Consider the following 19,037-nt stretch of genomic DNA (forward strand, 5'->3'; position numbering starts at 1 on the left):
AGTTCTTAGAGAGACGAGTCAATACACTTCCCATTCCCATGCATTATCTATCTATTATACTGCTACATTCTGATTTTGTCGTCACAAATTTATTTCACTTGCATGGGCCAGTCCAGTATTACTAGCTAACACCACACACATAATTTGAAAACTTTCAAGTTATCACGTTTATGCTAAATTAACATGAATATTGGATCTGTAGAAATTATGAGCTGAAAGCTCTACATTTGTGGATATACGAAACAAAATTTGATATAGAAAATTCAAACCGATTAAGGAGAGATGCATCTATCTATATATGATGATCTGAATTTTTAATACACAAAATATTTTGAGAGCGACCATTTATTTATTTCTTCTGCTACACTTTACGTACATACTATGAAAGTATCAACCGCTAGTCCTGATAAGAAAGTTAATACATGTTAATTTCCAAGAAAAAAATGAAGATACCAATTTTTTTTTTTTTTTTTGATGATTTTTCGTTATGACTTATATAAATGCCAGTGATTGGTCAAATTTCAAAGCAGATTGACCCATTAATAGTATTATACATTCATGCTGTTATCATAATAAATAATAATTAAACTAGATTTTAACCTGCGCTATATCGCGGGGACAATTTATTTTCTTAAAGTTAGTATATATAAAAATTTACAAATTTTATCTATCTATAAAATATTTTCATTTTATAGTTTACAATTGTTATTAAATAACGTCCTGCCAAACCCGTCCCGCCAACCCGTCCCGTAAAAAAACTTATTTATTTGATTAATGTTGATCTTATTTATGATATGTTTATGAATCATTGTCTAAATATTTTATAATTTTGTAGTAATTAATTGCTATCAAATATCTCTACGGTTTGCTGCTTATAATCGAATTGTTATAGTCATAAAAAAAAAAGCAATATCAAAAATGATAATTTTGTAGTATTTAAATGATATTAAATATTTTGGAAGTTTTATTTTAGTAACTAATCGTATAGTTAATGCAGAGAGATTTTGGGAAGGTAGTTAAATGCAAACATTTAATTCGAAGATTTATTTTCTAATTATCAAAAACAATTATTAAATGCCAGTGACAACCACTATAAATAAATCTCAACATGAAGATTTATTTCACAAAGTGGCTGCAAAAATGTATATATAGATATATAGTTATTAGTTGATCAAGGGTTTGCAAATTGAGGGACAGAAACTGAGAGATGGGAAGAGACAATAATTTTAAAATAATGATAAATAGAGAAACTGGTATGATTTTACGATGAAGTAGTGAGATTGTCCCCTACTCTGTCCACCTATGACTTGACATATCATCCACTCAATATTTCCATTCATAAATAATGAAATCTACATATATGACCTATATATTGACCTGTAAGTATGTTTTTCTTTCTCTATTTTGATTTCTTGCCGCTTCAACGGCAGTGAAACGCTCGGTAATCGGGAGTTCCCATGATTTTTCCCAAATCAAAGAGAAAACTAGAGCGGATGCTAAATGTTACATGTATCATGTTCAATATTGGACCCTAATTGTTGTATGACTCATGTTCTTATATATCTACAAGATTATAAAAGCCCTTTAACAAAGAAAAAAATACCTAGAAGAAAAGTGAGACGGGATCAATGATTAACATGTGAAAAGCAATCTGATACCATTGTTTTAAAGTATCCAAATAGTCGTGATTCAAAGAAGATAAAGGAGGCCAATAGACATTTTTACCATCCATCCATTTATGAACACGTGACTCTTTTTTAAGAGCTATGGGCTTTGTGATTTAGCCCTTCATGTTTATAAATGGGATGTGAATTCACAGCCCATCATGAAACAATATATAATTCAAGCAAAAACAAAACAAGGATTTAAAAGCTGAGGCGGCAAAATCTCGGTTCCCCAAGTCTCCAGAACGTTTTCACCGCTCAATCACTTTTGTGTGCATGGATTTCGAAAAGAAGGTATCATATGTTTTGCTCAATCTCAATCTGAAATCTATTTTCTTATGAAGTTCCTTTAGATGATTGATGCTTAATTCAGTAGGATTCGAGAATAACCGGAATTGGTTAACTTGCAGAATGATGTCTCATGCTTTGTCTTTCTTGAATCTGAATCAGAGATTATATGTTTTGAATTCTAGTTTGGTCTTTGATTGAATGTGATGATTTGGATTAAACCTGGAACTTGTTTGAAATCTGGATCGATTTGTACTTAGCAATTGCAGTTGTTCCTTTACCAAATCTGATTGAAATTAGGACCAGACTGAATTAGCTTGAGAGTGACTAAATCTCATCAAGTTATGGAGAAACACTGAGAGCTTTGATAGATAATAGGAAAGATGAATTAGTGCTGCAAATTTCTGTTAATGACTACAAAAAACCTGAGTTTGCAAAGAACATCCATCCATTGCCCAAAACTATGGCAAGGAACAAAAAGAAACACCTAAAAAGAGTTGCATGAATTTAAAAGTTAATGAAAAGCTAAGATCCTCTATGACCTTGGTGATGTAAACCCTAAACCAATGAATCAAATATGTCTAACATGTTAATGCAATCTGGAAGGTTTCATTCCTCTGTCTTCTCTTTAGTTCTGATTGCTACGTGAGAACAATGCAGTCTTTTCACTAGACTCTTTGGCTTACGATTCTCCCTGTCGAATCCCCTTACACAGACATATCCTGCATATATATTACAATGCTAGTCAAACCCCACCTCAAAGCTCTATAAAAACAGTATTAACCAACTTAAGCTATATCTTCTATACTTTCCTATCAACATCTTACATCGCCAAAGCAAAAACATCGTGACTGATTTTGATACTATTGTTTGTTCTTTTCATGAATTCAATGTTTGATACTAAAGGTGTTTTCAGTGTAAGACATATTAGCATACCTTCCTGGAAATTGTATTTTATGGCTTCCACTGATAAACCTAAAAAAATGAGAAAAACATATTGAGACAAGACCTTGGATTTATATATCCAAACACATGCATAAATCGACAGTTTTGTTTTGAAAATTTACCTTTACAAATCGAGGATACAGAGGATCCTAAGTATGCGACTCTTCTTTTTAGATCCCATATCAGTTCTGTTGGGACGTCGATAGGGTTTATGCTAGAGTCATGGTCAGCAAAAACCTGCACAAGTATAGTCCAAATCGAGCTTTGACGAGAATGTTGCTTTTGATCATTTGTTTAAGTTAAATTCATTTTTGGGAAAATTACCTCATTAGTTTGGAAGTATGTGCCATTCAAAGGGAATCCACCTCTCATTGCTGTTCTGCAAGGTATCTGTTAACAAACAAATTAGTCATTTTTATACCTTCCTTATATTTCTACTTAGAGATATTCTCTTGAAAATTGTCCACCAGAATCTTACCAATATAGTTCCTCGTACAGTCTGTGATTCCTCTTCCCGTGTCTTGTTGCATTGAAAACATTTGTTTTCGTTGCATAATGTATTATTGCTTTCAAATAAAGCACATCTTTGTTTTGGCGGTTGAATGGAATTCACGGTTTCACCTGGTATGGAAAAATATTACAATCACTTGTTAGACATTAGTCATATACATCTAAGGATGAAAACTCGTAAAAATATAGCGGTATTCTTGAAAAGAAAAATCATAATCAGATTTTATTGTGTGCCTATTTCTTCTTACCTGGCGTCCAAATGGCTAACAAGTAAGGGACTATATCCTCAGCTTCTCGCCTCTCAAACTGTAAAAAAAGATAATCAAACAGTTTTTAAGGCGGGAATAAGTAGAAAAATTCTTGCTAAATCATTTTGCAAGAGTTACTAACCCCTTCTAGAATGGAATGGTGATCAGGGAGCTCAAATCTGTAAAAGAGAATTAGTATGAGATAAATGCTGAGGAAAGTCTCAAATTTTACGGTTTAGGGTATAATAGAAGAAAAAATTGAAAGTGGCAACTCACACGTGGTGCTCTGTGCGTAGCTTTTCCTTGATCTTGAGTTTACGTCTAGGTATTGCTGCTGCATATGTGCTTAGTACCACCAAATCATGTGACGTACCAGCTTCCTTGTTGACCACCAAATCATGTGATGTACCAGCTTCCTTGTTGAGGATGATGGTAGGAATTACGTCCTTATTTTCCCAAGGATCCTCTGATGTTCCAACGTTGTTTTTGTCCCGAGGATAGTCTTCAATATCATGTTCTATATACTCTGGTTCTGGTGATGCTGGTTCCTCAATGATTGGTTCACAGTTTTGGGATCTTTGTGCTTCTTGCTCTTTTTCTTGATAAAGAAATAAGGATGGTCGAAAATTAACCACAACAGGCTTGCGTTTAGATCTCCTCTCATGGATCATTACACTTGTTCTGTCACTCTCCTCTGGTTCTGGTAAAGCAAGCCGTGCGCTGCGATATAACACAAGCATTTAGAACATACAACCATTAAAATGACTATTTTGAGCAGATCTCTTTCTCTTTAAGCTAGTGTTTTTTTTTTCATGTTAATGGCAATAACAAAGAATTTTGTGGGGTTTAACCTTGCACGTGCACTAGAGTAATGTCGACACTCCGCCTTCATTGGACATGCATTGCAATTGGGTTTTACTTTTGTGCAAAAGACCTGCAAAATAGGAAAAGCCACTTTAAGATGTTTTCATTCCACAAACACTTGAAATTTGTTTGAGGTACCTTTCCAAATGTTATCATGTGGTAATGCAGCTCGTACCTAGAATTGTATGATACAGTTAGAGTTAGTTAGAGAAGTTTAAGGGTCTAGAGTAATGGTTGATGCTAATGTAATTTACTTACAAGGTTTTTTGGTCAAGCTTGCAGAGGCGTGGCCAGAGGTACTTTTGAACTGACTCTAGAACTGGGTACCTGAATAGAATTAAAGGGAACTACTGTAAATTTCTCATGTTCCCTTTCATGATTGAAGAATGATCTTTAATTTTTTTTTCTTACAACTCTAAAAGATGCATTTGCAGCTCGTCGGGCAATGGCTGTAAGGGAACCCATCCTAGTCTTACAGCTATGCGTCCGACATTCGTGTCAACCTGCATTTGTAAAAATACGTAACTATTAATGTATCTGTTCCACATTCATTAGGGTCTGAGTATTCAGTATCCTTCATTGACTTACAGGGAATGCAATCTGATGTAGTGACAAAAGTCTAACACACTCCACACTCTTCAATCCTAATCCGTTTATGCTTAGTAGATACTCCCTGCAACCATTAGTAGTCACTATCAAGTATCTCTCATTTATATGTATCTCAATTACTATCGATTCCATTTACTGAGATATATTCTTTAACCAGAGGCTACATATAATCTCAAGATTTGTAAATAATTTTCTTACTTGGCTTTATCAGGAGGAACATCTCTTAGCCACTCTAAGTCAATGCTTCCATGTTTTTTAACTAGTCTGTTTAAGAAGGCCTGTCCAATTTCCAGAGTCAAAAAAATTCACCTTGTTAGAATGTATAAATGAGGTATATATAGCACTGTGATTAGTCAAACCTTGATTCTTTCGGCAAGCATGTTGTTCATCCCTCGTTTGATGATTATATTAGCGATCTTGTGTACGTCTGTACATCGAAGTGCATCCCAATCAACTGTGTCCATTGTTCTTTCTGTTCTCTCTCTCTTTCGGCCACCACTTTCTGCTTCCTTTCTCAAACTATCCCAGTCAACGCTTTTCTTTTGCGTGCTCTTTGCTGATTCCTTTGACTTTTTCTTTGGTTTGGAGGTAGTTGGTTTTTTCCTATTCTTCTTCACATCCTCCGTTCTTGTGCTCTCTTGCTGGTCTTGTGTCTGAATGGTACTCTCCGGGTCTTGTTGATGGCTGCACAACTCTACTTCAGGTGGTACTTCATTTAGGTTCAACTCACAATGAGTAGAAGCAGATGAGACCATCGAAATCCCCTGGGACAAGTCATTAAGATCATCCGTGTATGGTATATGACCTTTGCCTTTTACCATTTGGGAATCAACTTGCTCGTTCATCAAAACTGTGTTAAATGGATCCAGCAGCATCGTTTTTGATTGGTCTGCAGAAGTTATGGAACTGTCACTTGTTTTAGAGGATTCCTGACTACAAACAGCATCAATGTCGTTCTCATCATCATCAATCTCCTCTATGATGACGCGAGTTGGATTGCGAATTCTTGGAGTTGAAACTCCAGTTCTTGGATCCAAATTCAGTATTGTTTCTTGAGTTACTGAACTTCCCCACTCTTCATGACATGATCCCTTGTTGAAGTTCCACTCGACAGGAAACTCAGCAGCTAAATCCATATATGCAGAACTGCAAAAGTGAACAAGTTATAATTTCTAAACCACTCTGTTGCATATATCTTCTACTTATTAGAAATCTCTTGAATGCATATACCTTGATGAATGGTCTGCGACATTCTGGGTTAGGAAAACTCCCACTACTGAATCCACTACTGACCCTTTCCAAGGTGAGAAAGTTCTATTGCCTGCAGTGATAAGCTTGATTTAAGACCATGTTGCTTTGGATACAAAAAAGAAAGAAAGAAAGATCTAAGGTATAAAGCCACACAACAATGTCATAACTAAAGCAATAAATAATACCTTGGACAACACGCATTCGCGCAATGAACGAGTTTGCACGTCCATGGAACATGTTCCTCTCCTCTTCCCACCATTTACGTTTTTCCTCATCTGATCCATCAACACCGTCACAGTCGATACTTGACATTAAGAGTTTCCACACTCGACTCGTTTCAGGATCCAATTGTACTTTCGGTTTCTGCTTCTTGCTATACTTCACTATTGCCTTTTGCTCTTCATACGACTTTTTGTATAGAATAAGTGCAGTTTCTCTATTATGTGGAAGGCAAAGACCCTCTTTGTTGATGTCTAATTCTTCAAACAACTTAGTGATAGCATCAATAGTCAAACTTCTTTCCCATATATCAGCTAGCGATGTACCTGCATTTTGTAAAACTAGTATTAATTCAAAAGATAGAAATCTAAGAAAAATATTATAGATGAAAGTTGCTTGTGTGTTTATCACCTGTTGGATTTTGGCGTCGCCACTGCAAGTCCAATATCCTTGCATTGAACTGGCTTGCTACACGGTTTCTTTGACTCCGCTTCTTTCTAAACACTTTTAGTTGCAACTTGGATGCGACGGTAAGCTTCGGAAGTCCACGAGGAAGCTTACATCCTTTTCTATCACGTTTGCTTGGTATAATCCTTTGTAAAAGTTTCTTTAACGATCGGAAGTTACGCGGTCTGGTTGCCATAATGGATCTCTGTCTTCCCAGAGAAATTTGTGAATCACTCGGACGATCTTCTTCTGATTCCATGAAACTTCCTGGTCCGGTATTGACAAGAGACAACATAGAACTGAGGCAATCATTGTCGGTTTTTTTAAAGCCATTGGATCTTCTTTGCCCTCTTCTTCCCTTTGGGACGTGACCAAACATTCCCAGTGTTGTATCGGTTAGATTTTCTTCACCTGAAGAACCCTCTACGTGACCTGCTGATGTGAAATCGATTCCACAAAATTCCTCATCTTCTTCTTGAAGGTCAAAGTCGAATCGTATAGATCTTCTCGTTAATCTTTTTGGCCGAACATAATTGCTCTCTTCAGAAGTTTTAGTAGCAGTAGCAGCAATAGAGGATTTTTTAATCCCTGCTTTAGATGATGCTTTTTTTGTTTTGCCTTCACGGACAACCTTTGGCCTGATCTTTTTTCTCTTTAGTGTTGGTGTTTCCAGCTGAGATTTCTCATCATTTCTTGCTATCTTTCTTTTCTTTACTGCTGCAGGAGATCCAGTTCCAAGAACAGACTTCTTGATACGGTCGTGAGGCTCATGATCAGTTTCAGACAGACTTTTTCCTGGTGTCTTTAAAGTTATTTGAGGAGACTCAGGTTCTGTTCGTTGCGTACTGGTGCTCACCAACTCTTCAGGTGTAAGATTAAGGTCACAAAGAAACTTCTGCGGAGTTGACACATCATCTGTGGTTCACCAAGACAAGAAGTTGATATCAGGTAAACATAAAATTCATGATTTGAGAGATCACTGAGAACTTATTATGAGATAATCGATTTCAGTCTGACTTAATCTACACATAAACGCTTACTTTCTCTTAAAAGATCCTACAAATTCAGGAACAAATTTTACTCACATTGTTGTTTTTGCATTTTACTCAAAGTCCACGGATTAGAGTCCATCTTCCAGCTATTAATCCAAGAATCCGTTGGATGCTGAGAGCTTAACGATGATGATGATGCACCAATTGATGAACCTGTGGCGACTGTGGCATTGGCCAGAGCCAAGAGTTGTGTACAAGACATGTTGTATAGTCCAGGTAAGTTTTCAAGACTAAGCCTCCTCCTGTATGATCAATAACAGTTTCAGTTAACATCTCTCCTTATAAAGTAGAAAATAACTAAAACGTAATTGCATAGACACAAAGATCACACAGCCAAAACCAGTTCATCAAAAAATTGCTGTGTGTTTACATATCTCAGTTTTTGCATTTACTCATGTTTTGAAGAAGTGAAAAATGTTTGATTTATTTTCTTCCTTTTGCAGAATTTAACAAAACAGAATCACCAGAAAATATGGAAATTCCGGGAGAAGAACAGAGTAAATTCGGTTGAGTCACAAAACCTGTCTGAGTCAGGCTGATGGTTGTGTTGCATGTTATTAAATATTGACTGTTCTTGTGGCAGACCATGTAGAACTTCTGTCTCTGGTTGTCTCCCTTTAACCCTAGCTTCTTTCTCTCTCACTTCACCTTCCACTTCCATTTCTTTTGAACCAAGATCACTTGTCCTCTTCTCTGTTCAATCACAATTAATTTACCTGTGGAAGATACAAAAATTGATTGTGATTCTTGGCCACTGAAAGAAACAATATTTGGAGAAAGAAGTGATTCGGTTGTGGTAGGTGAAACCTCCTCAAAATCTTTTCATTTTAATGTCAATTTCAATTGAAAGGGATAGAGAACTCAATTAGTTCTTGAGTGAAAATAACAGATTTGATTACATTTATTTGAAAATGAAAGCTTGAAGTTGCAGGAGAGATTACCAGAGAGAAAAAGATGAAGCCAAGTAAGCCAGAGTCAAGTCTTGTGAGTTTCAGAGTCCAGACAAAATTTGAGATAATAGTTTATAGAGACTATAAGGAAGACAATATACATGAAGTTACTTTTTCGTTTTTGCAAATCCAGTCCTTAATTTTCTCCAAAATACAAATCCTTTGTTTTTCACTTTTTCTTTGCAAATTTAATTCCCTTCTTTATATTATGACATTTCTAATAACAATTGACTTGTTATTCAAAATTGGAGACATACATACCATCTAGGTAGTTAAAATATATTTTGATCATATTTAAAAAAAAAATAAACACGTGTCATATTTAACAAATGTATATTATCTATACTTTACAAGAATTTGTTACGAGGCGTATCCATTAATTATACTCTTATCTTTTTTCATAAACTTCAAAACTTTGACTATTTTTAGTGACTGTTAATTAAGAACCTAAAGATAAGATAAGAAAGTTTTGAATTCAAATTTTAAGATATGCATGAATGAGTTTTAGATATTCATAATTGTAGTTTAAAAGAAATGTGACACACGAAATTTATTAAATATATAATTATCATAATTTGTAACCGTTTTTAATAATACTTTAGTGATACAATTAATAAGAAATCAGCTTCTAGTGACTGTTACAAATTTCAAGATATTAATTTATTTTGGTTCTTTAATTACAACGTTCATTGGCTACAAATATAATAAATTGATGACAAGTAAATGAAATAATAGAACAATTAGATTGTAAAATTCTCACAAATAGATTAGACGGCCAAATAATTGCACAAAGTGGTGCAGAGTTTCACTGAATTGCAACTTATCCACGATGGCACGATCACAAACTGATGAATATATGTTGTTGCTACGTGAAACGTGAAAGCATTGAGACTGAGTGTCCAACGTGAACTATGCGTAAAGAAAGGAAACGATTTTCCACTAATTCAACTAGTTGCTTCTTTGACCCCAACAGAATTCACTTAGAAACTCGTAGGAATAGGTCAAATTACTCCTAAATTTAAGCAGAGTGTTGCTGAGTCAAAAAAAACACTAGCCTAATTTTTACTAAAAAGAAAAAAAAGAGAAAAAGGAGGCTTGAGTTTACTTAGCAAATAAATTCCTTCTTACTAATACGACTGAATATTACTGCACGATCTATTGAGTTACACAGTACGTATTAAAGTTGTATATGAACGTACGTGACTTTTTTTTCCCTTAAGGGAACCACTTGCTTCTTCCTTTTTCACTGAAGTGAGTCTCTGTAAGAGAATCTTATTATCTCTCTTATAACTTTTTTCCAATTCTTTGGTTAACAACACTAATGTCGTGTTAGCTCATATTTTCTTTATAAAAAAGATGTAACCTACCAAAAATAGAAAACAGAATAAAAGTAGATATCGGAAGAAATAATACGATTAAGGAAGAGATCCTTTTTCACACGAAATAGAAAGAAAAAAGACACAAAATACCAAAAGGGGTAAAAGAGGTAGGAGCAAAATGGTAATTTGAGAGATTAAATGCTGCATTCTGGTGTCGGGCCACTGCTACAAAAGAAGAGAGTGTCATTGAGTGGTCCGCGCAAGTGGAAAAGAAGGAACGCATGACCAATCCGGGGTAAACAATAAAATCACGTGTGACTACGTACGATTCCGTTGAGAAACCGTTTTAACGCCGTCAATACACCCCCCTTAAATCTGCATTAGTACTTGATTCAATTGGGCCTAAAATAATATCTAATAGCCCATTAATAATTTGTTAAGGTATAACACTAAGGCCTAACAGAGAGCAGCTGTTTCTTATTTCTTCCCAGTAAATTACTTGAGATTGATCCAACTAGATAAAAGGAGAGTGCATGAATTTTATATATGTCTTTGTGAGAAGTTAGGATGAAAGACTACATTTAAGTAAATCCAAAAATAAATACTTTTGATTTAGTTGTAACTGGGCCTATATGTTTAAATATGCAAGTTTTTCGTTGGGCCGAAAGTAGCTCAATTTTCACAGACCACAGAAATACGATTACTAAATAAACTTAAAAATGGAATATTTAAACAGCAGCGCAGGTTTGCCCGAGAGGTTAAGGGGGAAGACTTAAGTTCTTCTGCACATAAGTGCGCGTGGGTTCGAACCCCACAGCCTGCAGTTTTGCTTTTGTTTTATATAATTTCTCAAAGATTTTAGTTTTCCTTTAATTGTCGTGTCTAATCAATACTAAATCTCGGGACTTGAGAAGTATGGATAAAGAACTCGAGACGAGAGTTTTTTAGTATTTGATAAAGAACTCAAGACGACACTTGGCGTTCATATCCTACAAAGATATTTAATAGAACAGACCAAACTTCTTGTCATCATAAATAATTAAATGCCATTTTGTTACCATGTTCCATTACGGGCATTATCCACAACTCTATTTAATTATTATCACACAAATAAATACTGTTTAACTATACACAACTCGAAATTGAAATTTAACTCACACATTGTGTCCTCTGGCTAATTGTCTTCCATGCAAGTACACAGCACATGACAACAATAAGTAATAAAAAGAGTTATGTTGGATAATGAAAAAAGACCACCGAATGGTGGATTTCAATGCTAGCAGATCAATTATTATTTTTTACAGAAATAGTGAAAAGTCATTTTACACTAAAACATTAACTCGAAATTAAAAATCCAACCCCACATTTCTCCCTCTTTCTCACATTCGCCCCAACATTTTTCTTCCTCCTCTATCAAACTCTCAACGACCGACCAAGCGAGGATCAACCTCAACCCTAGCAACACCAGCCGGAGCCTCCTTAGCCACCTCAACCTCTCCTTTCACAAGCTCAACCGCCACGTCATCACCACTCTTCTTCACCTGTTCCTCGTCGTAATTAGGATCTCCTTCATCCATCGCCGGTGGATCCGGCTGCATCTCGTAATCCTCCATCCGATCAGGTCCTTCCCACGTGTACTTCCCGCCGTGACCTGACTTCGATGGTGGTCGCCTGAGAGGAATCCCATCGGAAGGATGACGATCCATCCGTTGAACACCTTTCTCCATAAGCTTCCGCTCAACGCTCTTGATCGTCTCCGGATTACGTGTCTTCACTTCGAACTTATCAACAGATTTCCGGCCTTCTTCATTCTTGTGCTCCGCCCGTAGCACCACCGTGTTTTTGGTTTCATCAACTGATACCGCCTGCATCTTAGATATACAGAAATAAATCAAAGTCGTGATACTTCACTACTTGTACGTTTGCGTTTAATTAGAATGAGCAAAGAGTGTTTTCTTTATATAAGAGTGTGTGTAAGAGGTGCGTGAGGGGATAAGAAGATAGGGGACAAAAATATCTGATGAATTGAAGTTTCTAGCGACTACCTTGTCTTTCTCGTAGCTTACGGAAACTTCTCATTTTTTTATTTGAGTCTGTCAAGTAATTATCCATTCGAGGGTGTTACTCTAATTGGGCCTTTGTGTATTTTTATACTGTTCGGTCCCCATACATTACATGTTTGTTCACATCATGATCGGATTATTTTGATACTCAGCAATAGATTTTGACATTTGCTCTAATAGTATTAAAGCATTACAAACAAAATCGTAAATACAATCATTCAGAAAGAAGAAGTCAGTCAACGAAGATGGAGAAAGAAAATCTCTCAAACGTGTCAACATCTTCAATATTACAACGTCTTCACTTGTGAATGGAGCAACTCTCCTTTTTCTTGTCAACTCATCTATGAAATATAATTACTTACGGAAAAAACAACGTGTTTACAAAGTGTTATGAATTCACACATATACTACTAACTCACGCCCCTTCCGCTTCTATCGATCAAAGTACCCACTTGTTCTCCGCACAAAGCTTTTGTGATGTTCCCAGCTTCCAGAAAGTTAAATACCACAACTGTTTTTTTTTAATCCAGAGGACAAGGAATCAGGTCATTTACATTCAACGTTCGATTCTATCATCAGGTGCTAAGCACTCATTGCGGGACAAGTATAAGGGTATTGATCTATTATCCACTGATGGAAATCAGGATTCTAGAGGTCCCATCTCGAGTAAACCATTTGTATAATTCTGTCTAGGTCACTAAGTTTAACCATTTATCTCACAGCCAGATCTAAGTAATCTAAAACGGATTAGCTAAACATGATAAGAGAGAGAAGAAGAATCTCGACCTGGAATGCTGTTCTCTTCACAAAAGTTAAGGGCCATTGTATCCATTGACGTAAGACCTCTAGAAGCCAAATCTTGAAATGATATGTGCTCAAATGTCACGTTACTATCTTGTGAATGACAGTCATAAACACCATCAACGTTTGTTCCTTTCACCACTGCCTCCGCATTGACTGATAACAAGAGATCTTAGGTTACCACTTAGGACCAGTTACTAATGGAAAGAGAACAACACTAAGAGGAAGTAAGAGAGTTGTACTGTCTATAGCTCGAAGGGCTGCAGATGCATCAGATGATAAAAGTGGATTTCCAAGCGTGGCACCGATGCCACCAAATATTACCACTCTTCCCTTATCTAGATGCCGGGTGGCTCGTTGACGATTGTAAGGCTCCCCGACACCCTGAACCGATATTGCAGTTTGTAACCGTGCCTGCACCCCTATTTTCTCCAGGGACGATTGAAGTAAAGCAGAGTTCATCACAGACGCCATCATACTGTTACATAACAGAAATTCGGTGAGCTGAACAACCTATCTCCAGCAAAACAGAACATAGAAGGCAATACTATTTTGTTGCTAAGTGCATGGATGTTTTGGCAAAGATGACATGTGAGACCATTTGAAATGATGAAAAAAAAAATCATCTGTGAGAACTTCAGAGCACGATAAATCAAATATGGAAATATAACTCATCATGAGCAGATAAAATTCTCATACAGTGTTTGCACCAGCCAGTTCGATTATCATACTACAGCCATCATGCTTTATACAAAGCACAATTCAAACATTTTATCAACTGAAATATTTTGACCAACCTTATATGATATGCAGTGGTTCTATCCAAACCAGTGGCAGTTACCCATGTGCTGCCACAAAAAAAGTTCCGACTCCCAACAACTATCGCTACCTGGAAGAACCAAACTATGAATACCATTTAACTGAAAAAGGATAAAACGCTAACAATCTAGAACTAAGTGTTACCTCTACACCAAGACGACAAGCCATTGCAACTTCTCTTGCAATCAGATTGATTACCTAAATAATCAAAAGAGAATTTGATGCTGAGGTCGGATAGAGAAAATGCATGAATCAACAAAAGATTACACATTCTGGAGGAAACCTTTGGATCAATGTTATTAGGACCGGTGCAGGCAAGAGCTGCACCACTGATTTTTAGAACCACTCTTCGCCATCTAGGGTTTGATGTAGCCTTTGATTTGACGTTATTAATCTGAACTCCTGGGTTATATGTTACCAGAGGATACCTGAAACAAGAAATACAAAACCAAAAACTTTCACTTTCACAAGAGCACAAAATACAAAAGAGTTGCTAGTGATCGTTTCTGCATTACCTTCTAGCTGGCTTCACAGTATTCCCCATTGAGCTTCCGCTTCTATCTTCATCAGACGCGCCTTTCAAGGCTAATGAATTGCCCACAATATCTTCCATCTTCTTAAACCAAGGCCAGTGACTAGCTGCTGTTCCACCACTGCTCATTCTATGCCTTTCAAGCTTATACCTCTTCTTGAGATTATCAATCTTGTTCTTACACTGTTCTACACTCTTACTCAGCTTTTCACACCTCTCACTCACCGATGAAGCAACCTCTTCCCAATCTCTTCCCCGGAGATTCCCTCGATTAAGCTGTGTGAACTTATCCGAATACGCATCTAACAAACACGCAATCGCCGCATCACTCCACTCTTCTCTATCCTTCCTATACTCACCAGCTGAGGAAGACGAAGTCCTCGGTCTCTTGAAGCTACCGTAGGGAGTAATCTCACCGCCATTTGTTGTTCCTCCGTCACTTAGCTCCTCCTGACTCTGCCTCTTCTCAACACGAACACCTCCGATTCTAGATCTGTTGGCACCGAGATCTTCGTCTTCGTCTTCGTCTACAGCTGCGTTATTATCATCATACGGATTCGAATTTTCGTCCGCCGTGAAAGGATTAACACCGTGACCGTGGAAAGCAGAAGACGCTTCTACAACGACATCGTTCTCGTCGTCCTCGTCGCCGTTCCTCTGGTGATGCGGTAAAAGGATCTGATTCGATGGTTTCGGGTTGAATCGTCTAGGAGCGTAGGGCGTGTGATGAAGAACTTGGTGGTGGTGGTGATGTTGATTAGGGTTTGACTGATCGTCTCCAAGTAGAGAGAAATCGTCATCACACGACGCCATTAAAAATGCCGTTAGGGTTACGGCGGTGGTAGCAACCAGAGACGGCGTTAATTAGCGGCGAGAGGCTGAAGAAACGGAAGGAGAAGGCGTCAAGGCGTGAACTAGCGCAAAAGTGGATGGGCCGTCACAACGGCTCCGTTAGGCAAGTGGTAAGGGTGGAATAAAAAAAAGTTAATTCACAAAAACCAAACCGAACCAAAGTTAAATTGCGTTATTCTATTCGGTTTTGGTTAATCCAAACCGAAACATAGTTAAATTCGCTTCCGTTACAGTCAATAACCTACGTTACCTCATATTTTTCAGCTTTCCAACAAAATACATATTATCAAAATTCTTTCACAGATATATATTCCCATAATGATTTTGTCTTTGTAAGATTAAAATTTATAAAATTATAAAACCTTTGATGATAACAATTCAATTTTCAATTGATGTAACGGGTGAACGAAGAAAATAATTAATACTATCAATATAAAACGTTGGAAACAGGTGTTACAACAATTAAAACTGAAAAAAATGGTTTAGTCCAATGTTTTCCTGTCATTTTTAGATATAACAACGAGTCATAATTATGTTACTAATTTTTTTTTTTAATTTGGTCGTTTGATTGATCGCATCGTGTCTCACTGTATATATGATATATCACTTTCCATCATTTGTTCTAAAGACATGATTTGTAACTTATATATACTTCACGTACGACACTAAATTCATACCGGAGATTGTTTGTCATTGGACTCCACTTGGTATCATATTCAGCAAAAGTTACAAAATTCATTTGACGAAGATTGTTTGGTTTTTGAAAGCAATGTGTATACAGTAATTTGTTTTCCGCTATTTGTTGATCCTCATAATCTTCCAGATGCTCCTACCATATGTCCGAAAATATGTTATAGGAAAACTTTAGAGAAAACTGCAACTATCGCTATAGTTCCAATGGTATCTAATTAAACTTTTGAATCTTATTGTAGGTGCAAGAAACATGTACAAAGCAGAATATCTGCTCAAACACTAGATGGAAATGGAATATAGTGGTATGGTATGATATTTTTTTGTGTTCTATCATCTCAAATAATCTTTGTCACATTATTGACATTGTGTAACCTACCTAAACTTTCACTCAAGTATTTATAATAGAAAATCTCTTCTTCTTACAAATATCATAACAGTTCTTGAATTATATCTTTAATAACTACTTGTACACAAAACTCTAGTTGGTTAAAAATAGAAGAAAAACTCTCCATTGTGATGCTTTGAAGGGTAAATTATTAAATAGAGAAACATATATTCTTTAAATAAACGAGGATCGCCCGTGGGCCGTGGGTAGTTTTACTGATTGTAATTATGTTTCTTAATGTTTTCTCAATACTCTAGTGCAAGCAGAGCACCCGTGGCCTAATGGATAAGGCGTTTGACTTCTAATCAAACGATTGTGGGTTCGAGTCCCACCGGGTGTGTCATTTTTTTTTTCCCTTAGTATGTGTGTTAACCTTTGTACGATTGATTAATTTCTTCTCACTTTTACCAATTAACCACTTAAATATTGACAGCGTGAGAGAATCCTTATTCGAAAATTGAAACTACAAAAGTAGACATGCTTAATCAATTTGCTGATTAAAGACCTTTTGTCTACAATAGTACATACTTTTAAGATTTAATTTACTGCCTAATGTCACTAAAACGTGAGAATCCTAACATTAGAAACTACAAAGTTGTAAAAAATCTCTAATCCTAAATACTAATCAGCATCACCCCTTAGCGGAACTCGGGTCAACCCGTGTACCCGAAGACTGTAACTCATTCAACTCAATTTCACTCCGCCGTAACATGAGAATCATCCTCTCCGTCTCAAGCCTCCGTCTCTGATTGTCAAGCTTAGCCTTCTCCATCTCTCTCTCTTTCTTGCTCCTATATCTCATCCACTTCACTCTCTGCTTCTCCATCTCCACTCCTTCCCACTCATACCCAATCTTCTTCTCCTCAATCTCCAACATCTTTCTCCTTATCCACTCTTTCTTCTCCCACACACTCTTCCCAACATCTTCCACTACACTTGCCGCTTCTTCCCTCAACCTCTTCACCGCCGTCGATATCCTCCGCTTCTTCCTCGTCTCTTCTTCCTCTGATTCCTCCATCTCTGACTCCGAATCCTCCGCCATATCAGACTCTACTTCCTCCTCCACCTCCACCCTCTCCGCAATTCTCGCCATTTTCCCTGCTTCCGCCGCGTGAAAACAGTTCTGCTGCTGACTCGGAATCGGAATCGAAATAGGATTCTGTTGCGGTGGTTGTTGGTCATGACCACCAAGATGACCACAACTATTATGATAAGCACACATCTCTCTAAAGAAAAGATGCTTAGAATTAAGCAACTTCTTGACTTCATCTTTCAACTTCGGAGTCAAATGATCCATACTCTCTAACAATCCTTGATTCTCAACGACACGACAAGCGATTCCTTTACCAAGAATATCGTTAACTCTCTTGTACCTCTTGTTCAAATCATTGAACTTGTCTTCACATTGTTGTGGTGACACAGAGAAACCTTTCTCCACCATAGCTCTCGACACTGATTTCCACTTCCCTTTCTTCTGCAACATCCCTCCTCCTCCTCCGCCGCCACCGCCACCGCCGGTCTTTTTCTTGGCGTCGACTGGATCGTTTAAACCAGCTTCGTCACCGATGTAGAAAACCGCCATGATCAAAAGCCTAACCATTGTATCCGTCCATTTCATTCTATGCCATTGTGACAATTTCCTCTTCCCGTCAGTTCCCGCGCTGTCTTCAGGGTTGCAACCGGATCCGGAACCCGACCCGCGATCCTCGTCGTCGCAACCGCCACCGCTAATGGGTGACATTTGTTTGGGTTTTGAGGCGTATGGGTATAAGGATTTTATCGGCGGCTGAGTTTGTTGGTCGCCGGAGGTGGTGTAAGGATGAGGATGCTGGAACTGAATTGAATTTTGGGGATTTGGTGGATTTTGCGGCATTTCTAAGCTCAACATTCTTGGACTAAACCCAGAGAACATCACATTCGATTCCATCAAACACTGAACCCTAAATTGGATAAAAAATTGAAACTTGGAAACAATGGTAGATAAATCAACACGGAATCCCACAAACCCAGATTTCGAATTTCCGACGAAGTAAGAGAATTCCGACAGGAATTTGTAAGTACAGTATCTTCGAGTTCTTACTTTTAAGTTTTGTTTAGTTTGTGTTGAAGATGTTTTTTGGTGAAGTGGTTTCGGGATTGGAGTCAAAGGAAGAGAAAGAGAGTAATATACAGAGAAGAGAGGAGAGCAGTGGTTTTGGGAGCCGTCAAAGGGATGATCTGAAAACTGCCCATGGTTTTGTGGTTTTTAAAGTTTTGTTTCCTTTTTGGGATTACAAATCAAGCCTAAACCAAGGGGCTGGTTTTGGCAAAACCAATGGAGCTGCCTTTTTTTGGCCACTGTTTTTACCTTTCTGCCAATAATAAAAATCCAACCTAACTTTTCATAAGATTTTTTTCTTAAATTTTTTCACAAATAAATGAAAAACAGTATCTGCTTTTTTGATTTCACAACTTTTTTATTTATATCATACAAATCTGAAATCTGCATACAATAAAATAAAACAAATATCAATCATTATTGAAAAA

At 37.0% G+C, this 19,037-nt stretch overlaps 4 protein-coding genes and 2 non-coding genes across 9 annotated transcripts; 2 read left to right on the forward strand and 4 right to left on the reverse strand.

Annotated features, from left to right (window-relative positions):
• Positions 1–2,297: 2,297 nt before the first annotated feature.
• On the reverse strand, positions 2,298–9,113 carry DML2 (demeter-like 2; the record flags this gene model as incomplete). Of its 2 annotated transcripts, NM_001337853.1 has the most annotated exons (21): positions 2,298–2,674; positions 2,889–2,927; positions 3,020–3,134; positions 3,222–3,287; positions 3,376–3,518; positions 3,656–3,713; positions 3,798–3,834; positions 3,932–4,375; positions 4,507–4,589; positions 4,658–4,694; positions 4,778–4,846; positions 4,931–5,022; positions 5,108–5,192; positions 5,327–5,406; positions 5,488–6,274; positions 6,359–6,449; positions 6,565–6,924; positions 7,010–7,960; positions 8,131–8,339; positions 8,619–8,813; positions 9,039–9,113. In NM_001337853.1, 20 exons carry the CDS (start codon positions 8,756–8,758, stop codon positions 2,562–2,564), a joined length of 3,999 nt encoding a protein of 1,332 aa, NP_001326647.1. In that variant the 3' UTR covers positions 2,298–2,561. The 2 variants fall into 2 exon arrangements, with proteins under 2 accessions (NP_001326647.1, NP_187612.5); NM_111836.5 differs by lacking the exon at positions 9,039–9,113 and having other exon boundaries at positions 2,377–2,674; positions 8,619–8,758.
• A 1,993-nt stretch (positions 9,114–11,106) lies between these two features.
• Positions 11,107–11,189, forward strand: AT3G10015. The gene has a single exon. It is a non-coding gene; the product is annotated as a tRNA-Leu (tRNA).
• A 179-nt stretch (positions 11,190–11,368) lies between these two features.
• On the reverse strand, positions 11,369–12,485 carry AT3G10020 (plant/protein). Of its 2 annotated transcripts, NM_001125137.1 has the most exons (2): positions 11,854–12,329; positions 11,606–11,738 (listed from the first exon to the last, which is right to left on the reverse strand). In NM_001125137.1, the coding sequence occupies exons 1-2, from the start codon at positions 12,235–12,237 to the stop codon at positions 11,694–11,696; spliced, it is 429 nt and encodes a 142-aa protein (NP_001118609.1). In that variant the 5' UTR covers positions 12,238–12,329; the 3' UTR covers positions 11,606–11,693. The 2 variants fall into 2 exon arrangements, with proteins under 2 accessions (NP_566365.1, NP_001118609.1); NM_111837.3 differs by having other exon boundaries at positions 11,369–12,485.
• A 93-nt stretch (positions 12,486–12,578) lies between these two features.
• AT3G10030 (aspartate/glutamate/uridylate kinase family protein) lies at positions 12,579–15,588 on the reverse strand. Of its 2 annotated transcripts, NM_111838.4 has the most exons (7): positions 14,565–15,588; positions 14,333–14,477; positions 14,194–14,247; positions 14,028–14,119; positions 13,473–13,708; positions 13,216–13,386; positions 12,579–12,940 (listed from the first exon to the last, which is right to left on the reverse strand). In NM_111838.4, the coding sequence occupies exons 1-7, from the start codon at positions 15,392–15,394 to the stop codon at positions 12,840–12,842; spliced, it is 1,629 nt and encodes a 542-aa protein (NP_566366.1). In that variant the 5' UTR covers positions 15,395–15,588; the 3' UTR covers positions 12,579–12,839. The 2 variants fall into 2 exon arrangements, with proteins under 2 accessions (NP_566366.1, NP_001078129.1); NM_001084660.1 differs by having other exon boundaries at positions 12,586–13,386; positions 14,565–15,508.
• A 1,190-nt stretch (positions 15,589–16,778) lies between these two features.
• AT3G10035 lies at positions 16,779–16,851 on the forward strand. Its single transcript has one exon. It is a non-coding gene; the product is annotated as a tRNA-Arg (tRNA).
• Positions 16,852–16,907: 56 nt separating this feature from the next.
• Positions 16,908–18,980, reverse strand: AT3G10040 (sequence-specific DNA binding transcription factor). The gene has a single exon (NM_111839.3). It carries the CDS (start codon positions 18,436–18,438, stop codon positions 17,143–17,145), a length of 1,296 nt encoding a protein of 431 aa, NP_187615.2. The 5' UTR covers positions 18,439–18,980; the 3' UTR covers positions 16,908–17,142.
• Between the last annotated feature and the right edge of the window lie 57 nt (positions 18,981–19,037).

Source organism: Arabidopsis thaliana, chromosome 3 (assembly GCF_000001735.4).
Source record: "Arabidopsis thaliana chromosome 3, partial sequence".
In the NCBI taxonomy this organism is placed as follows: Eukaryota; Viridiplantae; Streptophyta; class Magnoliopsida; order Brassicales; family Brassicaceae; genus Arabidopsis; species Arabidopsis thaliana.

Coding starts and splice junctions, on each gene's coding strand:
- AT3G10020 (NM_111837.3), bottom strand. CDS start 12,237: ATGCAGGCGGTATCAGTTGATGAAACCAAAAACACGGTGGTGCTACGG.
- AT3G10040 (NM_111839.3), bottom strand. CDS start 18,438: ATGGAATCGAATGTGATGTTCTCTGGGTTTAGTCCAAGAATGTTGAGC.
- AT3G10030 (NM_111838.4), bottom strand. CDS start 15,394: ATGGCGTCGTGTGATGACGATTTCTCTCTACTTGGAGACGATCAGTCA. Junction 14,248..14,332: donor CTAATAACATTGATCCAAAG/GTTTCCTCCAGA, acceptor TTGATTATTTAG/GTAATCAATCTGATTGCAAG. Junction 14,120..14,193: donor CTTGTCGTCTTGGTGTAGAG/GTAACACTTAGT, acceptor TGGTTCTTCCAG/GTAGCGATAGTTGTTGGGAG.